Here is a 17,855-nt window from a genome sequence, read left to right on the forward strand (position 1 = left end):
AAAGATCTTGCAGTTGCTGTGAATAGCAGACTTGATAAAATGTACTACAGACTTGGCCTCTCCATCCCAGCTGTTGGCTTTACACATCAGAGCCAAGGACAAACACCTGCTTCTATAACTCCTGGATCCTGTGAAAATTAAATATGAAATGTTGTTGATGGCATCTTAGCGAAAACCTTTTGCCAAAGCACTGTGCATTTTTAAATTTCTTACACATGCATTCCTCAGTAATGTTTACTTATGTCCTATTTTTCCTAAAAATAAAATGGTACAAAGTTGCAGCTTTAATGTACTCATATACTCATACATACTTGGAATACAGTACATATACAAATCTTCATCCTGAACATCAATTTAGAATATACTGAACTCCAGCACAGTTTAGCTGACGTATTCAATGTTTACATGTTTGACTGCCTTGAGGGGGGGTGTTGGGGAGTAATTAATACTCCTTTTACGTTATGTACAAATTTTTTTCCATGACCCCAACTGCAGTCCTCTGCACTATCAGACTGCCACAGTCCAACTCAGTAACATGCCTTATCAGCATTTTCCATTTTTGATTTGGGATGGTGGGGGTTGCTGCCGGCTCGTAGCATTTCATTTCTTTAATCCTAGCATTGTTTGTAACAGACACAATGAAATGATGTTTTGTTGAAATAATAGGTAATGTAGAAAAAAAGCAGGACAACCACGACAGCGAACTTCACTTTAATAAAACAAAGCATAAGAGGACAAGCGCTTTCGCATATAACTGTGGATGTGATTTTAGTTTTGTATAGGATCTGAAGAAGCGTAGTTATACGGGAAAGCGCTTGTCCTCTTTTATGCTTTGTTTTGTTAAAGTGAAGTTTGCTGTCATGGTTGTCCTGCTGTTTTTTTCTACATTGCTTTGGTTATCTGGCTCGGACTTTTGGTATACGTTGCTGATTTTTTCTTTATTTGAAATCATAGGTGTCATGCAGTTTTAGGAAATATGCAACATAAGGCAGTCCTAGGGAGTATACCAAATTGCTGCATGCTCAAATTTAATGCAAGAGTTATGGCAGTGCAGTTTAAGAATATTTTGAATTATTGCAAATGTCAGCTAATGTAAAGTGGGTAGACATTACATTACCATCTAGTTGCAAAAGTGTGTTGGGATGGCAGATATTTGAGTTGTGCTTCTGTAAAGGGTAAATTAAAAGTATGTGCTTCTCAGCAAACAGTATCATTTTGTCAGCATTCCAGTATGACTCTGCTTGTAGGTGACTTTTTTACTAGATTACTCAGTTTTTAGCAGATTATGGAGGTAATATTCGACACATATCCCTGTCTTCCTTTCCCTTCTGTTTCTACAGTTTTATTGTGAATGTGACAGTTTGCTATATTACGTGTTTGATTTACTGTTTGGTATCATTACCAAGCCTCCCAATCAGCATTCTTTCTGGGAAAAGACAACAGCACATTGCTTTAATGACTTGTGATAATACATAATTACAGGTACACATTTTCCCAATTTTCACACTTTTGCAATTAACAGATCCCAGGCAATGCCACACAAAACTGTGTACATGTTTAATACCTTACATTTTACCACCCTATTTTTTTCACAAGCTCACTAAGTGCTGACCTCTTAAAAAGTTATTAACATAACTAGTCCCAGAAGAACTAATTATTTATTTTATTTAACATTTGTTTACCGGGAAAATCCGACTTGGAATAAGGCCAATTTTCAGCAGAGACCCAGAGAGAAATACTCCAGATGCATGTCTTTGTAATGTGGGAGGAAACCGGAGCACCCAGAGGAAACCCACACAAATGCAGGGAGGACATGCAGACTCCACACAGAAGGTGCCCCAGCCCAGAACTGAACTGGTCCCAAATCATTAACTACTGATATACATCTCCCCCTCTCTCTTGAGTTGGAATGACCATAGAGAAAAAATAATAAAATCAGGCAGTGTTGTGACTCAAGCTTCAGCCTGCAGAAAAACCTTTCCTTTATTTTGTGCTGTTGTCAATTACATGAAATTAGTCTTCAAGTGCATGCTTTTGGCCAGGTTGTGAACTTAAGTAGACTGCTTTCCTAAACTGTCTGCCCTGCATTTAAGTTACAAGAGTTAAGTTTAGAATAACAATGGTAAATCCATCATATATTTTATGACATTTTACTGGTGCTTTTAATCTGCAATCTATATTACTAGGAGTCAGGTTACCTTTAACTATTCTATGGATCATCTTCTGGTGTTTTGCCCCTTCTGCTCTCAAAGGCTTCCCCTTCCCAGTTTTTTCTCTTACAGGAGATACTGCACTCTAAAGTGGCACAGAGCAAACCATCTGAAATGATCTAGCAAATGGGACCATAACTACGATGGAATGCCACTTATCTTGGTGACCACATGCCATCCTGGTATGCAACACCACAGAGGCAAAGTTCCTATCTTGTACTACATAACCATGGAACTGGCTACTCCATCTTGGCAGACATCAAGGACCATAGCCCTACCAGACTGAGTAACATACCTCTCAATTTCTTAGCTCAAGAAATCTGGACAAAGCCAAAAATAATGGGGGGGCAAAAGCTCAAAAACAGGGACAGATGCTAAATATTGCTCTTTAAAGATTTGTGTTAGTATGCATGTTCTGAAGGATATAAAGTCTGAAATTCAAATGACTGTCATTGTTTAATGATTTCAATCCTCAATGATTTGCCAAAAGTCTTCACATTTTATGTGGAACAGAACAGAAATAGGAGGCAAAAATGTGGACATTCTGTGAACATTTGGAGACTTGAAATGTATGCTCAGTCAGGACATTATAAATTAATATCTGGTCTGTCCAAAACAAATCCAGTATTATCCTGGACATGGTGCATAATGTTGGCTTTTATTAGGGGAAATCTGGCCGAATGAGCATTCCAGTTCATATTTTGCAGTTGTTGTGCTCCCTGGGTTCTCTACAATTTGGTGCTCTTGGAGGGACAAGTCTCAGGGTGTGATGTAATTCATCACTGATCACCACTGTTAAGACACAAAGATATAACTGGAGTTACAAACAATGAGTATGTTACAGCAAAAGAAGCAAGTTATGAGTTTCTCACAATCAACTGTCAATCAAATAGTGTAAGGAAATTCCTGTAAGAGTTCAGTGATTTTATTGCCATTTGATGTTGGTGGGGGGACCAACTGGTTAAGGATGGGCAACTTTAAAATCTGGGTCAGCGACAAGTGAGTGGCCTCAACACAATTCCATTGCACTTTGAGGGGTTTTGGTTTTGCTCAAATGGTTCTCTCTGTCATTCTGGACATTCTCTCAAACTTGTGTTCCAGCTTAGAGCATCCACCTCTTATCTGGTGGAAGAATCTGCCTCAAGGTCAGACTATCCCCTTATCTGGTCTGCAGCTACTTTATTCCAGTTACATACTGCAGATCTTGAAATACGGAATGCAGAAATTTACATCCTGAAGTTGCTGATCAATCTTCTCCTGCTTTCCACCACCTCCTTTTGATGTCCAGTGCAAGTGGTCCAAACAATGTGCATCTAGTTTAAAATTATGTCATTACATCCTCACTGGATTTTCAAGCCCCAGCTCACTTACATCCTGTACACCTTGTCCCACACAAACCCTAGTCTGACACTAAGTTCTGTGAGCTTAGGAGACAGCAAAGGAGGTTTGAAAATAAATGTAGATGTTCTGGCCTTTTTTGGTAAAATTTTACCCTTGGTTAGCAGCATTACAGACATTGCTCATAAAAAGGCAATAGCTGTCCTGCCAATAGATATCTTTTCAACATCAAACCAACTTCTGGGTGGCTGACAGACTATATAATTCAGTATGTATTTCCCCCATAGTCCACTTTCTTCTGAAGAATTTTGCACCTAAGTTTTTATCAGTAGGGATAACTGCTTCATCCATACCAGTGTTCCTTTGGGAGAGACTGCCTTGGAGCGTGTGAGTTCTAGGCTGCTGATTACTCTGAACTTGTCTCTATGGTTTTAAGCATGTGACCTCTCACTTGTGGTCTGGACCCATGGGATACAAGCCTGACTCTCGCCTGTCCCAGTGTGCTATGCATTCTTATAGGTTCATAGGTTCATACTAGGCTATCTGCCCTAGGGCATTTATAAGCCTAGCCAGAATGTGTTTGGCTTTCGCCACCCATTTAAAATTTATTTTGCTATGTCCTTTTTCGAGGTTAGTATACTGTGCCTCTATCTAACAGTGAGACAGAAGTGATACCCGGGGTAAACCTACGATCTCCCATCCACTCATCAAGATTCCTCTTGAAGAGAGTCAATGAGGGACTCTGCCTAACCTGGACTGGGATTTTATTCCAGAGTGAAGGGAGCCTCTGGGTTATGAATCTGTCCCTCCAGCATGTCCTATTTATTTCAGTGCTGAGGTTCAAGTCTCTTGAGCGCGTAGCTCGATGGGATTTGGATTTTCTGAGGTGCAGCATGTCCATTAATTCCGGGTTGGACATGGCTTTATATCGTCAGGCACAGATCTCCTCTGAACAGGCGGTATGCCACTGAGTAGAGCTGGAGTTTCTTTAACCGGGCAGCATATGGCATCTGTTTGAGCCCTTTGATCCTCTTGGTGAGGAACTTTTGGGGTCTTTCCAGTTGCTGCAGGTGTCTGGTAAGGTACATCCCAAAAGGGGCATTGTACTCAATTATGGGCCTGATGAGGGATGAGTAAAGAGGCACGATGACCTCCACTGATCTAGATGTGAATCCCTTCATGATTAGGTGGGCTATATAAAATGTTTTTCTAACCACTTTGGCCACGTGGTTGTCAAATGAGAGATTGCTATCAACTTGGGTCCCCAGGTCCCTAATTACTTCTTCTGTACTTAATGGATTTCCACCTATGTGGTAATTTGTGGGCACTTTGTTTTTGCCAAAGGGGATGACTATACACTTTTTGGCATTTAGCTTGAGGCCATAGCTCTGGCACCAGTTGTCTGTTTTTATGAGGCCCTTTTGGAGGATGCTTGTGTCGGCTGGAGAGTCGATTATGGCACCCAGTTTGCAGTCATCTGCGAACTTGGTCAGCCACAGTCCTTCCGTGTTGGCCTGTACCTCCAAGAAATATTTACTGAACAAGAGAGGTCCCAGGACTGAGCCTTATGGGACACCACTTGTAACTGGTTTGGAGTCTGACATGGCTCCAGCAATTCTAACCATGTGGGTTCTGTCCTTGAGCCAGTTTGCAATCCATCTAGTGACATAGGGGTTTATATTTAAGCTGGTGAGCTTATCTATAATGCCCGAGTGGGGTATTGTATCGAAGGCTTTTGCGAGGTCCAGGTAGGCTGTGTGGGCCACCTTCCCTCGTCAATGGCCTTGGTGACTGTTTCAAAGAAATCAACCAGGTTTAAGAGGCAGGATCTGCCCTTAACAAAGCCAAACTGGGTAGGATCCAGTGTTTGTAGGTCCCCAATATCTTTATTTATGAGGTCCATGATGATCCTTTCCATAGCTTTGCAGACCAAGCTAGTCAGGCTTATGGGGCGATAGTTTCCAGGATCCGTTGAGGCACCACCTTTATGAAGAGGGACCACTGTTGCTGTACGCCACTCTTTGGGCACATATCCTGTAGTAAGGCTGAGACTGAACAGTAGTTTTATGTTTGGGTTTAGCTCTTCTTTGAGTTCATGTAGGATGCAGCCCGGGACACCATCTTGTCCCATTGATGCTGTGTTTTTTGCTTTGGAGAGGGCGGCTCTTACCTGAGCATCTGAGATGTCAGGGGGGCAGCACTCTGCTGGGATAGATATTTGCCCTTTTGGTGGGGAGGGGGGGGAGAAGTTTGCGCTGAACCTGTCAGCTAGGATGTTGGCAATGTCTGTGGGTTCGGTGTATTTTTTGTCATTTTGGACTAATTCTGAGCATATCTGGGAATTACCACCCAGGTTCCTAACATAACTAAAGAAAGCCTTGTGATTATCCTTAGTGTCCTGTGCAATTTTTCTCTCGAAGCTGGCCTTAGACAATTTTATGTGTGCCCGTAGTTTTTGCTAATACTGATCAGTGATGCCTTCCGTTTTGGGATTTTGCTTTATCATTTAGTAGCTTCCTCCTTCTATTGTATAGTTTGTTTATGGCTGGGGTCCACCAGACAGGACGTCTGCCTTTGGAGGATTGGGTCTTGGTTTTATTTGGGATCGATGATCCATGCATTCCTGAAGGTGTTCATAGAATGCGTTTATAAAGGATTCTGCGGTCAGGGCTGTATTTTCCACAGGCCGGGGCTTTGAAGGATTCCACCTCAGTTTTGAGGAGTGTAAAATTTGCTTTAGAGAAGTTTTTCACTGTGGTTTTCTGGGCAGGGGTGGGGTCAGGATGTGAATATCCAGTGAGATTAGTTTATGGTCTGATCTTACCAGTGAGGGATACACTTCTGGTCTGGAGCATAGAGTCCCCATGTTGGTGATGATCAGGTCCAGTATGTTTTCCCCTCTTGTGGGAGTGGTAACAAGTTGTTCCATAGCATTTGAGTTTATAAATTCTAGGAACCTTTGGGCTAGGGTGTTGGAGCTAGAGTAATGCTCCCAGTCTATGTTTGGGTAGTTGAAGTCGCCCAATATAATGGTGTTTGGAGAGACCTTCATATTTTCCAGTGTTCTCAGGAAGGCCGAGTGGGGTTCCTGGGTTTGGGAGGGTGGTCTGTAGCAGGCTATAAACTGGAAGGCAGTTTTACCCACTGTTAGTTGCACATGGATAGTCTCTGATGCTTCGTGCTTTGCCACCAACCTGGAGGTGTGGGTATCTTTGATGAATATCGATACTCCCCTCCTTTTGTGGTTCGGTCCAAGTTTTGGGGCGAAAAGCATGGCATGAGGTATAACCTGGTAGTGCTGGGGTGCTCTCGGGAGCCCTGAACCAGGTTTCTGTTACTGCACAGATATCGATGTTCTCCATGCTAAGGAGAGTTTTGAGTGCATGCATCTTGAGGTTTAGACTTCTGGCGTTGAGTAGCATTACTCTTAGTTTCTTATCCCTTGTGATACCTATGGAGGTGGGTTTGTCTTTTGAGCCTTGCCTAAGGCACTATGGGGGTAGCAAGAGCCTTTGCCAATATCCGAAAGCCCAGGGGTGACAGGTGCAAGCCGTCCCTAGCGAAGCATCATGGCTTGTCGAGCATATCATCCCAAGCTGACAGGCATTGGATCCCCTTTGAATGACACCAGTACTTAAGCCAATTGTTGAAATTGATCATCTTGTCTTCATATTGTGGCATCATTCTTGTTGAGGGTAAGATGCTACTCAAGGTCAGGGTCATACCGGCCTGGGCTACATGCTCAGAGAGCTCCTTTATGTCTCTTTTCATGTAGTCCAGGGAGGTACGTCTCAGGTCATTCACACCAGCATGGACAATGACTAAGTCATATTTGTACTTGCCTTGGAGTGACCTGAGTGCTTGTGTTATGTGGCGGATCCTAGCACCCGACAGGCTGCTCACCATGACCCTCTCCTTGTTCAGCCTGGTGAGCGGGACGTCAGTGTGCCTGACGATAGAGTCACCTATTACAAGTGTATCAGGTGTGTTGTTTAGTCTTAAGGGCTGTGACTGTTTGGCACACTGGCTTTGTGAGATATGTGTTGCACGTGTTTTGTTTTGGGGTAGCGGCTGCTTGGGTGTCTGCTTTGGAGGTCTCTGCTGCTTGGCAGATCTTTATTTAGAGCCTCGAGTATGTTTTTGTGTGATTATGTGTTTGGTTTGCTGTCGTGGTAGGTCTATGTGAGACTGGAATTGTAGTGAGTATGGTTTCCTTCTCCTCCTGACTGGTTATGCCAGTACTGAGTTGAGAGAGCTTAGCCTCCAGTTTGGCTATATGGTTGCATCTCTCACATGTGTTGGAATTTGTTGGGAGGAGGAGAGGGTTGTCTGTGTACATGAGGCAGTTGTAACATTGCCTCAAGATTCCCAGATTCACCAGCTGGACCGGAGAGGAGATTGACAACTGACCTTTGGACATGCTAGAATAATATTGGGAATTCCTTAATAATTGAAAACCAGGGCCAGTGGGGAGTGAGGGTGTAGTGCTTTTAATTTTTAGTGCTGACTTATATAATTGCTTTAGTGAGCAAGTGCCAGGTAACTTAAGTGCAATGTGTTACAGGTAACTTAAATGCAAAAACGACAAACAGTAACTTTCTTTCAAGTGAAACAAGGAAATAAGTACAGTAAGCAATGCAGATATCACTAGTGAGCCACAGAAGCGCTAAGAAGCCGCGTATTAGGTGGAATTAGCGTTCCAGGGAAATAACAAGCAAACAAACAACAAGCATATAAACAAAGCTATATTCAGCAGGCCTGGATCTAGTCTATGCTACAGCAAACAAGGTGTACCAATTTCAGTAAGATATATCACGTGCTCTTCATTAAGTAATGGAATTTTCACATCTGTGTTAAAGGACACCTTGGTTACTCCATCCTGAAGTTTCCTCTCAATCTGGACAGCATTAATAATAACTGCACCATCTCTAACATTTTATTTATCGGAAAGGTTACTAAAACGGCTGCACAGACAGCTCCATTCAGTCTTAATGGAGTACTATAAGTTCACAGGTTCAAATGTGTGTACTAGACTATTGAAAAAGCCTTTTTAAGCCTAGCCATGGATCCCAAATCTCTGATAAGTTCTGGTACCATTGATAAGTTTAAGCAGGGGCTTGGGACATGAAACATTAACAAGCAAGAGCAAATGAGATGAACCAGTTACAGCCTGCCTGTGTCCTTTAAAGACATAGATACCAAACCAGGGATGAATTTCCTGTTCCCTATCCATTTGTCCAAGTTACACTTGAAATGGGTCAGGGAAGATCTCTGCTTCACATGGATGGACAACCTGTGCCAGAGAAGGGGTAGTCTCTGGGATACATACCTAGCTCTCCAGCAGGTCCTGTTTATATCACAGGCAAGGTTAAAGTATTTAGAACAGGTAATGCTGGTGCTGTTTGCTTTGTAGCTATACAGGAGGTCTATCAGGGTGGGGTCTGACAATGCCTTGTATGCCAGCCATAAATCTCCCCTCAAAAGCCTGTAGGAAACAGAATGCAGTGATAGGGTTTTGAGACAGTCTACAGAGTACATGTTATTTATGCCTTGATTCTTTTAGTGAGGAACACCTTTGGACATTCCAGTTGTTGGATGTGCTAAGTTAGGCACATACCAAAGATAGGTCTGATGAACACCAAATAAAATGGAACAATGGCCTCCTTGGACCTAGATGTTATACCTTTGTTTATAAGTTGGACAGCATACAATGATTTCCTCAGTACTGTAGAAACATGATGGTCAAAGGATAGATTACTGTCTGTGTGTGTCCCCAAGTCCCTGACTACTGGATTGACTCTTAGAGGAGCATGTTGTCAATATGATAGAGTGGATGACTTTCCAAAGGATACTATTAAGCATTTCTTGGCAATTAGTTTTTAGTCCATGGCTCTGACATGTTATCTGTCTTTGGCAGCCATTCTGGGAGAACATTAGTGTCGATGGAGGAATCTATGACTGCCACTAATTTGAAATAATCTACAAACTTAGTCAGCTAGAGGCCCTTGTCATTGGCCTTGACTTTAGAGAAGTAAATGCTAAAAAGGAGTGGTCCCAAGACTGATCCCCGAGAGAATCCCCTTGTGACTGGCCTCTTTACTGAGGTGGACTCCCCAATTCTAACTTTTGAGTCTGTCTCTGACTCAACTGGCTATCCATCAAGTGACACAAGGGTTTGTACCTAACCTCTTGAGCTTGTCAACAATGCCTGAGCGAGGTATTCTGGCAAATGCCTTGGCCAGGTCGAAGTAGGTAGTGTGAATCATTTTGCCCTCATCCATTGCTTTAAGTCCACCAGGTTGAATAGGGATGACCTGTTCTTGACAATCTACTGTTTGGAGGTTTCCTATGTCATGACTGATCATTTCCATGATAATTCTTTCCATTGCTTTGCATATGAGACAAGTGAGATTTATGGGTCTGTAGCTTCCAGTGTCTGTAGATGGCCAACCCTTGTGCAGGAGGATGACTGTTGCTGTTGTCCATTTCGTGAGGCATGAAGCCCGTTTGGAGGCTACAGCTAAATGGCAATTCCAGACAGCCTGATAGGTCATGATATTTAGAAGGCATCTTGGGATATTGTCTGGGCCCATCAATGCAGTGTTCTTAGCCTTTGAGAGAACACTGAGGGCCTGTTCCCTAGTGATAGTAGGAGGAGTTGTATTTGATGGTATTTCTTGAGGGGAGGTTTAGAAGGAGAGAGGGGTAAAGTTACACCTGAATTTGTCTGCCAGTAGGCTTGCTACATCTTCTGTCTCAATATAGGTAGCACCACTAACAATTAGCTATGCACAAAATTGTGTATTGCCTTCTGGATGCGGATGCTAGAGAATGCCTTGTGGTCAGCCTTGGCCTAGGAAGCAAAGTTTACTTTAAATTTAGTTTTGGTAGACTTTGTCCTCTGAGTGTTTTATTTAGTTTGATGAGGGTGCTTTTACCCTGCTGGGTGCTCCACCACCTAATTTTTGCCAAGATTTTCTTCATCTTAAATAGGCTATTGATGATGTGGATTCCACCACTGTGGCTTTTTTTTTTTTTTTTTTTTTAGTTGGTTCTGCAGTTCTTCCTGGTGGGTACAGATGCTTCTATGCAACTATTAACATGCTTGCACTGGGTTTCCGTGAACAGTTCTGTGTAGGCTGCAGTGTTCTCAGAGTTTATGAGGGCTTGAAATTTTGCCAGGTTATCACTTAATAGAAGAAAGTTAGCCTCAGACTAGTTCCTGAACACTCCAGGGTTAGCTGGGGCTCCAGGTTTTATTTTTACTTCAAAGGAGACAGTTCTGTGATCTGACCTTACCACAGAAGACATTACACTTGGGGATGTGAAGCATTCTCCCATATTAAGAGAGGACCATGACCACAATTAATTCCAAATAGGTTTGCACACTAGAGGAAGTGCTGAGACTTGTCTTACTTCTCTTCATGGCAAGAGATCAGCGTCACTGCTCAGTCCTGGACTTTCATGGTCTCTTCTCAGAATGTCAAACAGTGGACTAGAACATGCTTTTGGACCATTTGCAGACCTATAAAGCGGTTCTAAGCATGGTCTTGCACTGGTTTGCCTCCTATCATTCTAGATATATCCAATGAATAATGTCCAGTATTTAAATTTCCCCCATATGTGCTGTCTTCGCTGGTATACCACAAGGTTCAATCCTTGGTTCATTGTTGTTCTTTGAATATAAGTTTCTACTGGGAAAACTCATCAAGATGGCAGGTCTTCATTATTACTGACAAACAGATGATATGCAAATTTACCTCTCCTTCTTCAGGGCAAAATGTCTGTTGTGGATTCTCTACATAACGGCTTAAGCTGCATCCAAAAGTGGATGATTAATAGCTAAATATGACTTAACATCTCCAAGACATTATTTTTCATGCCACTATACAGTACTCCAACTGCCTTGATTTAAAATCCACACTCACCTTTATGCAAATAAGTTGGAATCTGTGGATACAATGAGTAATTAGTAAAGGCATGGCCTTGAGAGCAAAAGAAGTTTTAACCCACCTATACTCAGCACTTATCCAGCTCATAATTGAGTAAACGCCCCATTTGGCATGTACCGTACTAAACACCTGCAGCAATTAGAGACACCTCAGAGGTTTCTAACAAAGAAGATCAAGGGTCTCCAGCATCTGCCTTACATGGACTGACTAAAATCACTGTCACTATACTCTGCATCATATAATCTTCTTGGGGGAAACTTATGCCCGGCCTACAGAGCAATCCAAGACCCAAACCTAATAAACTTACTGCATGACTGTAAATCAAACAGGACTAAGGCTACCCTTTTCAGGAATCTAAATATGGCCTGCAACTTAAACATAACATGCTGGAATAACAGATTTATCAACCAGCGACTGCCGCATCTTTGGAACAGGCTAATGTGAAACAGAGCACCTCTATGACACTGTTCAAGAGGAACCTGGACAAGTGGATGGGTCACTGTAAATTCTTACTGGGAATAGAGCCCACAACCCTCTTGGACATAGGCATTCATCACTAAATGCAATCATGAATACTGACATTGCAGTGGGATGAAACAGCTAGGCTTAAAATGTCCTCCAGGTTGATAGCCTAGTAATCCCCTATGATGCTATGAATCGTGGTGTGGTTCTACATAACACATTGGCATTCTGGGACAAGGTGTCATCTGTTATCATTAAGTTTCTATATGAGGATTTTTGTCCACATCAAGCACCTTCTGTGCCTGCCTTGGTCTCTTCTCGTTTAGACTACTGCAGCTTCATGTACTTAGGGCTTCCTAACACTGAACCTGATCATATACAGGTAATGTACAGTTCCATAGCCCAGTTTCTTACAGATCCTTCTTGTTAACTTGCAATTTGGTCTCATGTCACCTTCAGAGTTTCAGTACTAGCATTTTCACCCCTTCATAATCAGGATTCTTCATAGCTGAAGGTGCTCTGGCCCTCTACAGGCCTGTCAGGCCCCTGAAATTCTCCTCATTGGAGTTACTGGTGATTCCTACAGTGCACATGAAGACCTCAAGTTACTGCCTTTTGGTTATAAAGTGCCCCACTTCTGGAACCAACAAGATTGGTGTGTTTAAAAGGTGTCTGAAGACCCAATTATTCAATCTGGCTTATGATTCATATGACTAATATTGTATGTATTTTACTCATCGCTTACACAACCACTTGTGCTGTGCAATTTGTCTGTGCATCTCATTTGTTTTTATTGTAATGTTTTTTGAGAGTTAAGTACCTTAATACATTTGAATTTTAAAATTTCAAATCAGATCGAAGCTATTTATGGAAAATGCATGGGACAACTATGATAAAATTACAACACAAAAGATGTGAACCATAAATCAGCTGCCAGCTTAATACTTATAAAGAAAAGTAAAGGAAAAAAGGAAGTGGTATAATAATGTCTTGTGTGATTAAAGCCTTTAAACAATTCATTTTGTTAACTTATGCTGAGATGTCATCTAACTACCCACTAAGTAAAGGGTGAAAGAAACAGCAGAAACATTCACCATATCAACTGAGAGTCTCACAGCAAGGTCAAACAAAAACTAAATATAAGCAATGTTGTATAACTGAATCAATCATTTATTTTTTTATTATTTTATTTTACATTTGTTAACTGGGAAAGTCCGACTTGGAACAAAGCCAATTTTCAGAGGAGGCATGGGGAGAAACACTCCAGAGGCATGTCCTTGAATTTGGGAGGAAACAGGAGTACTCGGAGGAAACCCACAAGAACACAGGGAGGACATGCAGACTCCACACAGAAGGTACTCCAGCTGAAAAAATTGAATCTGAGAACCTCTTGCTGTGTGGTGACAATGCTACGTCTTCATCACTGCTCCGTCCATAATTATATTAATCCAAACCTTCGTCTTGGAACCAGAAAGAAAATGCTTCTAAACTGGTTCACTAGTAGACAGGAGAACCTCTAAGACACCATCCAGAAAGGAAGAGGAGAGGACTGGGTCTGCATCATGCTTGACCACACATGCCCAAGCCTACATATACACCATAAAACAACCCTAGAGTATCAACCTGACAGATACATTTGGGAAGCAAGGTAAGGCTACGCTTAAAATGATGTCCCCCTCCCTGGGGTTGTTAGCCTAGTAGTTGCCTATGAACCCATAATATCTCATCCTGAGGGACTTGTACGTTTGTCAAGAGGCAAGCTGTCAATAAAATTCTGAGTGGCACAGGATCTTTTGAAATCTACCAGTTTGTGTAGAAGTTACTAAGCTCTTCCTCTCTAGAATTTTAAGCGCCAATTAAAAACAATTTCTTGAACTCTGCAAAGACTTCAGATGAAAAATGTGAAGAAAGAGTGAGGGAAGAGGAAAGATGGCCCCGCACTAGCCTCCTTTCTGAGAATATGTCAGCAAGCTTTTAGAAAGACTGCTTTGTCTCTGGAGGTGAACAGCAAGAACCTTGGTTGAATTTACAGCCCTAAAAGCAAGGAAGATAACCTGCTAAGTAAGCCCTAGGACTACTGCTGACAGGGGAAAAGAAAATACAAGTCAGGAAAAAAAAAAGCTACGGGACACAGCCTATTACTAGAGCTGAAATGTCCTCTTGCAAAAGGGTATAATTTGGAACTCAAGACAGATGTAGTGCAACAAAGCCTATGAGCCAAACAGAACTGTTCTTATTTCAGAGGCATTTATATGAAATTCTCTAGTCTATGGAAATTCAACACTCTTGTGTTCATCCTGTGAGCCTCAGCCCTTCTACAGGTATCTGCACTAGCAATCTGAGAGTTTTCAGCTTATGCTGCTTTGTTCCCCCTAACCTGCATACCCAGTTAAAAACAATAAAGGATAAAGATTTCCATAAATGGGACTTTCCCATATTCCATGATGGTTTACTTTAAATCAAATGTTTATTAAGATGACTATGGCAGCAAAGCTTTCACATAAGAATGTGGGGTTTGATCCACTGTTATGACATTCTGCCATCACTAATATATTTTTTAAAATGGATAGTTATACTGACAGCTTTCCTTTAACATGGCTGACACACATATATGTGCAAAAAACATTGCTAAATTAAGTTTTCCTAAATGTATAGCTATTGCAACAATTACTCCGTTACTCATACTATACATGCCTGTTCTGCTTACTGGTTCATTTGATTCATACTGCGTAAGATGCCTATGACCATCCAAGCCTTCCCTCAAAGAGCCTTCATATCCCCTCTGATCTGCAACCCTCTCTTCCACAGGAACTATGCTGGCTTCCCCTCCACTTGCCCCTTTCCTTCCCTACTCCCCATTCTACTTGTCATCCCGAATGTCTAGGCCTATCTCCATTTTAAGGCTGTACCTTCTTCCCTCCAAACCCACTTGGAGAATTTCTTCTCAGCCCCTTGCCTGATTTTAAAATCTCTAACCATCTGCATTGTGGTAGTATTTATTTCCTGTACCTGTGTTCCTTTGTCTATCAAGGGTTCTTTCCAGTGATATGCTATATTCTGCTAACTCCTCCCACTAGGATTACCATCTTCCCTTTATTTCAATGCTTATGAATGCCAGTTTCATAATCAACTCAAAGAGATACAGTTTCCAAGTATTCAACTGAATTCACCATACTACCTCCCATTCTTTTACAGTTTCGTCCCATAAACGTTGCTTCATCAGTTGCTTATCATTCCCCACACCTCCTGCAATTCTCACTGTTGCTCTGTCTTCTGTTTTCAGCCAGGTTAATGTTAGAACATCTGTGGATTAGCCTAAGGTGTACGCCCAATGCTTTTCACAGACTGCTGGATTGTGCTTGCCATTGTCTATATTGATTCCCACTGTGCCTCAGTGCTTTTCCAGCTTATTTCTTGCTACCTTTGCTTTCTTATTTTACCCTCTTTCCTCTGTTCCAGATCCTTAAGTAAGCCCTCTTCCCCAGTCCATCTTGCCTCTTTTAACATTAATACTTTCCCCTTGCCCTACTTCACCTACCTCCTTAATGATGTTTTCTCCTATTTCCTTCAGCTACTTCTCCACTCTCTCTGCCCTCTGCCATCCTCCCCGATCACTCTAGTACTTGTAATTTTGCCTGTCAATATCTGACAATGGCATTCTTATGTGCAATCCTAGTATCACAGTTTGGTTTCATTCCTTGCCTCCTTCTCACCAGCAAGACCTGCTACATATGTGTGCAGTTAGTGGTCCTCTCTAACAAGGTACCACTACCTGAAGATATCCACATCTGATACTTGTCTTCCATTAAGCCTTATTTCATATTTAGGACCACTGCTGTGTAACTACTATGTACAATTGTGATGTGCTTTTACAGGAACCTGTAAGCGATTCAAATTATCTAAATCATAAATGTCAATCAGGAGACACAACCTAGAAACACATTTAGAAAGACTCACCATCAAGCAACTTCCCATGAAATACTGCCATTCCAGCAACTCGTCCAATAAATTTGAAATAGGTGAGATGGTCTTCATTACACAACCCGGAGTTAGGATTGATCTGAAGTGTGTAGTTATCGCTGTTAAGAAAAGGGCAAAGTAGATCAATGGCATATCATATGTTACAAGGTTAACTTTATAAACCACAAGTGCAGTCTCTTAAAGTACATGCTTCTACAGGTGTTACTTCATAGCACTTTGGACAGATGGAGACAAGCATAGTCCCCATTTTACCAAATTAAAAACTAGTTAAACATGGGTTAATGGTCCAGATTTATGAAGCCCTGACTATAACTCAGATGAAGTTCAGGTAGCTAACACCTGATGTGTGTGTGTGTGTGTGTGTGTGTGTGTGTGTGTGTGTGTGTGTGTGTGTGTGTGTGTGTGTGTTGGGGAAGGTTCCAGTTGGTGGCATCTGTGTAGAGGCTTGCACATAAGCCACTAACTGGAGAACATAGGCTTGGCATCTCAAGTTGGTGTTAGTATCTCTGAAGAGGTGTGTGTGTGTGTGTGTGTGTGTGTGTGTGTATGTGTGTGTGTGTGTGTGTGTGTGTGTGTGTGTGTGTGTGTGTGTGTGGCATCCACAATCAGCAGGAGAGTGTTGGACACCCTGAAATGATGCAGTGCTTATTTAAATTATCACCAGGTGGGGTTAGGGCTTGACTAAAATGCCCGCATCCGGAATGATGTGAGCTGCTGCTGATGATCAGGATAAGTGCCATGCAGTTCCAGACCTGGTGATATGCATAGTATGGATGCCTTAACCCAAGCTAAGGGAAGAGTGCACCCATCTCTGGGAGTAGGTGACCAAATGACTGGACACTGGCAAGGGCATAAAACGCCAATACTAATGCTGCTTGTATGAGGATTCCTTGCAACAACTCCCATATATGTACTGGTGACAACCAGTATATGGCAAAACATGGGCTCAAGTCCAAATGGAGAAAGCTCAATGGTCAGCAGGCACGGGTCAAAAACTCCCAAAAGAAAAAAAAATTAAAAAGGGTTCATAAAATGAGCATTTAAAATTTAACCACTGAAAATCTGATTTCTCCATATGCTCATTTTCCTAAAACCAGTAAGGAAGTGTCAAGATGAAAGATTTCTGCAATTCAGTTTAAAAACTTCAACTTACAAAAATAATCTTTCCCATCACTCACTGTTTTATCAACCTAAGACAATTAATGGACAAGAATGATGTTAAGAAGCAGTCTAACAAAGTTTCAGCAAGAAGGTGAGCAAACATATGTGTACTTATCATACAAAAGCATGAGTAAATAAATAAGCAGTCAGTTATGTTTCGTCTAAAAGGAACACACAGCGAAGGTGAAGCAGCAGATATCACTTTTACAGAACAAGCAAGACAGGAACATAAGAACAATGACATCTGTAACCTCCAGATCTCAAATAGTTCATAAATGAGCAAGCCATCCTGTATCCTACAACCAAAACACACATTCACTCTCTCTCTTTCTCTACATAAGGCTCTTACCTATAGGTTTGCGCTGCTACATTCGTTGAGGAGCATTAGTCCAAAAATTTATTGTCATGGGGAGTTTCATTTAGACCACTACCAATAGGTATATCCTACTTCCACTTGTGTGTGTGTGTGTGTGTGTGTGTGTGTGTGTGTGTGTGTGTGTGTGTGTGTGTGTGCGCGCGCGCATGTATATATGTATGTGCACACACACACACACACACACACACACACAAAAGTGGAAGTAGGATATACCTAATGGTAGTGGTCTAAATGAAAAACAATTACCAGATGTTAACTTCTGAAAAGTATAAGCTTCCTAAACTCTACATTAAAGAAAGCTCTACAGCAAAGATGGCTCCTTTTTCTGATCTTTATTGAAAGTAATTGTGATGCCTGCAGTTACAAGACTTTTTA

At 41.8% G+C, this 17,855-nt stretch overlaps 1 protein-coding gene across 6 annotated transcripts in view; it reads right to left on the reverse strand.

Moving 5' to 3' along the window:
- NEDD4L (NEDD4 like E3 ubiquitin protein ligase) overlaps nucleotides 1-17,855 on the reverse strand; it is a 3,335,946-nt gene that overhangs the window by 239,125 nt on the left and 3,078,966 nt on the right. For all 6 annotated transcript variants that reach the window (XM_044066167.1, XM_044066169.1, XM_044066164.1 and 3 more), the window contains one exon: nucleotides 15,920-16,041. In XM_044066167.1, coding sequence (XP_043922102.1) covers nucleotides 15,920-16,041 — 122 coding nt within the window. The remainder of the gene's footprint in view (nucleotides 1-15,919; nucleotides 16,042-17,855) is intronic.

This window comes from Protopterus annectens, chromosome 1.part0 (genome assembly GCF_019279795.1).
Source record: "Protopterus annectens isolate FY-2018-M chromosome 1.part0, PAN1.0, whole genome shotgun sequence".
Taxonomy (NCBI): Eukaryota; Metazoa; Chordata; order Ceratodontiformes; family Protopteridae; genus Protopterus; species Protopterus annectens.